At 36.9% G+C, this 6,000-nt stretch overlaps 1 protein-coding gene across 1 annotated transcript; it reads left to right on the top strand.

Annotated features, from left to right (window-relative positions):
- The first annotated feature begins 581 nt into the window (after nucleotides 1-581).
- Nucleotides 582-5,451, top strand: LOC121811123 (serine/threonine-protein kinase tricornered-like). Its single transcript, XM_042211919.1, has 13 exons — nucleotides 582-817; nucleotides 2,061-2,235; nucleotides 2,353-2,436; nucleotides 2,578-2,819; nucleotides 2,923-3,166; nucleotides 3,315-3,394; nucleotides 3,561-3,645; nucleotides 4,012-4,143; nucleotides 4,210-4,323; nucleotides 4,650-4,697; nucleotides 4,775-4,862; nucleotides 4,940-4,993; nucleotides 5,071-5,451. The coding sequence occupies exons 1-13, from the start codon at nucleotides 672-674 to the stop codon at nucleotides 5,142-5,144; spliced, it is 1,566 nt and encodes a 521-aa protein (XP_042067853.1). The 5' UTR covers nucleotides 582-671; the 3' UTR covers nucleotides 5,145-5,451.
- Nucleotides 5,452-6,000: the final 549 nt, after the last annotated feature.

Below are 6,000 nucleotides of genomic sequence, written 5' to 3'. Positions count from 1 at the left end.
TAAACATAAAATAAGAAACATTGTTCCACCGACGAATAATAATTTAATTAATATAGTAGGAGTATCTACTCCAGCTGCCAAATAGTAAGATCTTGTCATTTGGCCCATAATTAATTTATCATCGTTACCTTTTCCTATTTTAAAAATATGATAGATCTATTACTGTAATTTATAAATGTTAGTAGTACCTTTTTCTATTGAAACCCGCAAATCGATCAACAAACCATATTCATAAAATTATTTATTGAGTCGTTCAAAATTACTGAAAAATCAATACCGTAAATTTTAGTTTCAATATTGTTTTATTACATGATTTGTTGGGCGTTTGATAAGATTATAATTATGATTAGAAATAATTTTATGAACATAATTAAAAATGTAACGTATATAAATGGTGTAAATAAATCCAGTAAAAATTTGGACGACAATGAATCGCATTCGCACGGACTTGAATAGAATGTGCGTTGGGGAAAAGTAGAAAATCCTGTCCGGAAAATTGAGCTGAAACGACGCCGTACAGTAAAACATAAAGACTCAGTTTGCTGTAGCTTGTACGTATATATATATATATATTGAAGTAGACAAGGTATCAAGGAGAGGAGAGGAGAGAAGAGAAGGTACAGTGACTAATTGGAAATCTAGAGAGAGAGTGAGAGAGAGATTCAGATTGAATGGAGGAGGAAAAGAGCAACGACAAGAGCGGCGAAGAAGAAATTCTAGGTTCGAGTTTGACTATGGAAAAAGTGGCAGCAGCGAAAAAGTACATCGAGAACCACTACAAAAATCAGATGAAAAGCATACAGGAGCGGAAAGAGAGGTATGCTTCGAAATGGCGAAATCGTTTGGTTTTACTGTTTTGCATATTCTGTGCTTCGAAAATGCAGCTCAGTGGCGAGAATTGATTGTTTCGAGCTGCGATGAAATGCGTGGTTTTCGAGATCTAGTGTCTGCTTTGATATTTCTGTCGTTTTTGTGGTCTAATTGCTCTGCAAATTTAGGTTTTCAACAGTTAATTAAGATACGAATGGTTTCGATTTTAGTGTTTCAGAGACTGAACTCTATGGATTTGTAAGTGAATTATGTTCAAATTAGGAAAATCGGTTTAGTTTCCAAGTTATGTTTGCTGTTGTATGCATATGTATGGCAAACATTTTGCCTACTAGAGAGGGAGGCTGGAAAATCTTTCATGATCTGTTTTTATATTCAACCCAAAGTTGTGTGAATCCCTACTGATAAATTAGCCAAGCAATGCGATTGATGCCGTTTGTTGGAATCATTGGAGTGTTTCTGTGGATTGAAAGGCGGTTTACTTTCCGGTACTTAATTTAAATACTAAAAAGTGTGATGCCGGAGGCGGAGGTTAACTGTGATTCGTTTACTCTTGGAACAATATATGCTTCCATATTCTTTTAATATTAGTAGATTTTAGTGGTAGTTAGACGCCTTTTATAGGAAGAAGAAACTCAAGTGATCGGCAGTTCCAGTCTTCCAGTTCCGCGTGAATATAACATTCGTAATTTTTGACCTGGAAAAGAAACTTCTCTTTTATCAAATATCAAAAGACATGTCTGCCTCTATGTGATTATAGCGAGACTCATCTAAAAAGTTCTGATGTATCTTCCCTATAAAGATATTTCAAGCCAGTTTGGAAAGTTTAGATTGCTCTTTACTCTTTAGTGTTATTGGCGACACTAGTTTTGATGCTAATATATATATAGGGTTTTGATCCATGCAAAACCATTCTTAATACAAAAATGCAGAACCAAGCATACAAAAGTCATTTTTAGGTCATTGTAAGCTTATTTTTACGTCATTATAGTAAGGATGACATGAAATGATCTTAACATGACCTCAAACCCAAAGTTTATAATATGACCTAAAACTGCTTTACAATGACCCTCCGTGTTTTTGTTTAATTATTGACCATTGGATTGTCAAATCTCATGGTCAGGATTTGGTTTGGATTTTGTATTGAGATCAAGTTTTGTATTGATCATTTTCCTATATATATATATATATATATATATATATTATATATATATATGCATGTATGGCTCTAGGAGGTGGGTACTCGAAAGGAAGTTGGCCTCTTCAGATGTGCCCAAAGACGAACAGATAAATTTGATCAAAGATTTGGAAAGGAAAGAAACGGAGTTCATGAGACTGAGGAGAAACAAGATATGTGTAGATGATTTTGAGCTTCTTACTATTATTGGACGCGGAGCCTTTGGTGAGGTTGGTGTCACTCTCGGATATAAATTTTATTTTGCATGCCATATTTTAATTTGTTCCTGAAATCTGATGAGTTTGTAAATGTGACTATTTGTAATTGCTCTATCTTTGACATTTTAGGTCCGACTATGCCGGGAGAAAAAATCTGGAAATATTTATGCCATGAAGAAGTTGAAGAAATCAGAAATGGTCTCAAGGGGACAGGTAAAAACATTGATAAAGCATAATTTGAATATCTTACCATTTTGAATCAGTTTATTAATCCACTTATTATGAAATTTTAGGAAAAACTTGTCCATTAGTCGAGATGTCCTAATGTCCGTGAAAATGTTATATGTTCCTCAGGTGGAGCATGTAAGAGCAGAAAGGAACCTATTGGCAGAAGTGGGAAGCCATTGTATAGTTAAACTGTACTACTCTTTTCAAGATCCCGAGTATTTATATCTTATCATGGAATATCTCCCTGGAGGTGACATGATGACTCTGTTGATGAGAGAAGACACATTGTCTGAAAATGTGGCTAAATTTTACATTGCTCAGAGTGTGCTGGCTATTGAATCTATTCACAAGCATAATTATATTCACAGGTTTGTGTGATTTGATGTATATATCCTACAAACGATTGTTACATTGATGCAATTATTTTATTTTAAGACTTAGCCTTCTGATCCCCTTTGTTTTTCTCATCAGGGATATCAAACCAGACAATCTTCTTCTTGATAAGAACGGTCACATGAAGCTCTCAGATTTTGGTTTATGCAAGCCACTTGACTGTAGGACTTTGTCCACGGTGAATGAAAACGAAGAATTGGATGATGAAAACATAAGGGAACCAATGGACATTGACGGCCGTTTTCCTGATGCTGCCAATGCTAGTAGTTGGAGAAGTCCCCGTGAACAACTTCAGCACTGGCAGATGAACAGGAGAAAGTTGGTAAGCAATGAGATGCGATGCATGTTTTTTCCTTCTCCAGAAACTTGCTCTTTGGGGGGATGGTGAATTATTGCAAAAAGCAGCAAAATACCGGCATCAGATTTTAACTTCTCTATTTAATTTCTCATCTTCACTTTGTCTTTTGAAGGCATTTTCTACTGTTGGTACACCTGATTATATTGCTCCGGAGGTGCTGTTGAAGAAAGGATATAGCATGGAGTGTGACTGGTCAGTCCAATTTCCCCCAGTAACACCCACCCCGTCTTCTATTCCCTTTATTGTTACACTTCATCATTCGTGAAAGTTGTTTATGTTGATATCGTGGTGTGTCATTTTCGAAGCTCAAATGTCATGATACAAGGCTTTTCGACTGAATTACCACATATACTTGCAGGTGGTCACTGGGTGCAATCATGTACGAGATGCTTGTTGGCTATCCTCCATTTTATGCGGATGATCCTATGACCACTTGTAGGAAGGTACATGTCTATAGATTTACTTTCTTCTTTCATTTTTTGTTGACTTAAAGGGTAAAGAGAAGATTATTGGCGTACATGCATTCAATAGTTTACATTGTCCTATCGGCACCCTTCATAGCACCATAAAAATAAAAATCTCTTGGGGTTATTGTGCTCTGGCCCGCCATCCAGTCAACTGCGTTATCTTTGTGAAACAGAGAGCAACATACATATGTCACTCCCCCATTTCAATAGCTTTCATTCTTTGCATACCTCTGCACTATCCAGGCAATTCTGTGCATGTGTTGTTCATTTATAGTTGTTACCTTTTATTCGTCCATCTATTTACTGTTCTGTTTCGTGATGGAGTTTTCTTATGTTCGCTAGATTGTTCATTGGAAAAATCACCTGAGATTTCCCGAAGATACCAAAATCAGCGCTGAGGCAAAAGATCTAATATGTAGGTTACTCTGTGATGTAGAGCATAGACTTGGAACAGGAGGTGCAGCACAGATAAAGGTATTACTTGGTCAACATGAGATTCTTGTGTTCTTTCTCTCTCCATTCACACGTGAGTTAATACAGGCCCACCCTTGGTTTGTCGGTGTTGACTGGGATAAATTATATGATATGGAAGCAGCATTTAAACCAGAGGTCACTGGGGAGCTGGACACCCGGAATTTCATGAAGTTTGATGAAGTAAAAGCCTCTCTTTGCTTTTATTACGTTTCACGCCTTCTTCTCTACTCCACAGATAGTCATTAGTTGCATACTGTTTTATTGCGCCAATCTCTGTGATACACTTGACCAATCTCATGGCAAGACATTAAATGCCGTGACGTTTTCTTAAGTTTTCATGATAATATATCCTAAAGTTGTCTATTACAGTTTCATTGTACTCGTTCCTCGTGTTCTTGAACGACTCTCATCTTCTAGTGTCTGACGTTTTTCATTTATGGTTGCCTTTGATGTCGCTTCTTTGGATAAGACTATATAATAATGCAATTATGCTGTTATTTGAACAGCTGGATCCTCCAACATCATCAAAGGCTGGCTCAGGACCCTCAAGAAAGGTCTGTATATTGCACTGACAATTCTTCAGAATTTGCCAAAATGTAGTTCTCATCTTGATATAATTTTCTTCAAACAGATGCACCTTACTCCAGAAGATTTGAGTTTCGTGGGCTATACTTACAAGAACTTCGATGCTATCAAGGAGGCGCTGCGTAATAAATCAGGTATTAAGATATTCCATATCAACATCTTTTGATTCATGTTACTGAATCTTGAAGTAAATTTTCATTGGTAATTGCAGGCACTGCAGAAGACACGAGGAGTACATCCCCGACATCAGTTGATTCAAGATATGGTATGCTACATTTCAAGATGATGCATTTTGCCCTCGTACTTGGGTTTGTGACTCGAGCACTGTATTTTATATGTTAGGTGAATTGAAGGAGATGACAGAGGGAAGAGATGTGCGGATGAACTCATCAATGGATGACGTAATGTCTCCATAGTTGCCTACATATACAAGAATGGAGACATTGCGAGGCCTGTATATTTGTAGAGGTTCGTCATCATTATCAGTATTTGTAGGTTTGTCGTCATTATCACCCGTATCCGGTGGTTAATGCTCTGCGGAGTGGTTGTACAGTATTGTTGGGAACCTTGGTCGCCTGGCTGCCCAGGTTGGTAGGGGGACCTGCTTCCTCTTGTGGCAGCTTCTGGTTTTAGACGACGATTTATTGCATCTCTAATTATTCGGACTTTACAAATCATGTTTTCGCAGTGGATAATAAACTCAAGGTTTCTTTTTCCTACGTTTATTATAGCTTTCAATCTATTAATTGCTGAAAACAAGACATTTATTCTATTGTTTCCGATAGCATTTACGCAAGTAAAAAACCATAAGAAAAAATTGAAATAATGCATTATTTCAATTTTATGATGCTGAGGGTAATGCACCCCTGTCCAATATCCTTGAGCTCTCCATCGGAGAAATCAGCAGCATGCCCCACACACATGACTTATCATTCCCTTGATGCTCTTGCACAGTCATTGTGGATAGGACTATATTTACAGTCAATAAAATATCAATTTTCAGCAAAACATATAAACATCTATTATCAAGTACTCCCCTCTTTCCCATAATAGATGACATACTTGGAAAATGCTACGAGATTTTAGAAGATATTGTTTTATATGTTAAGTGGCAAGAAAAAAATAATATATTTATATTAATATGAGAGATAGTTTTTTCCCAAAAAAGGAAATGTGACATCTTTTGTGGGACAAACTAAAAAGGAAAGTGTAACATCTATCATGGAACGTTGCTCGATGCATCGAGCACGTCCGTGCCAGCGAGCAGGTGAC

This window comes from Salvia splendens, chromosome 7 (genome assembly GCF_004379255.2).
Source record: "Salvia splendens isolate huo1 chromosome 7, SspV2, whole genome shotgun sequence".
Classification (NCBI taxonomy): domain Eukaryota; kingdom Viridiplantae; phylum Streptophyta; class Magnoliopsida; order Lamiales; family Lamiaceae; genus Salvia; species Salvia splendens.
This window is presented reverse-complemented; position numbering and strand designations above follow the sequence as displayed.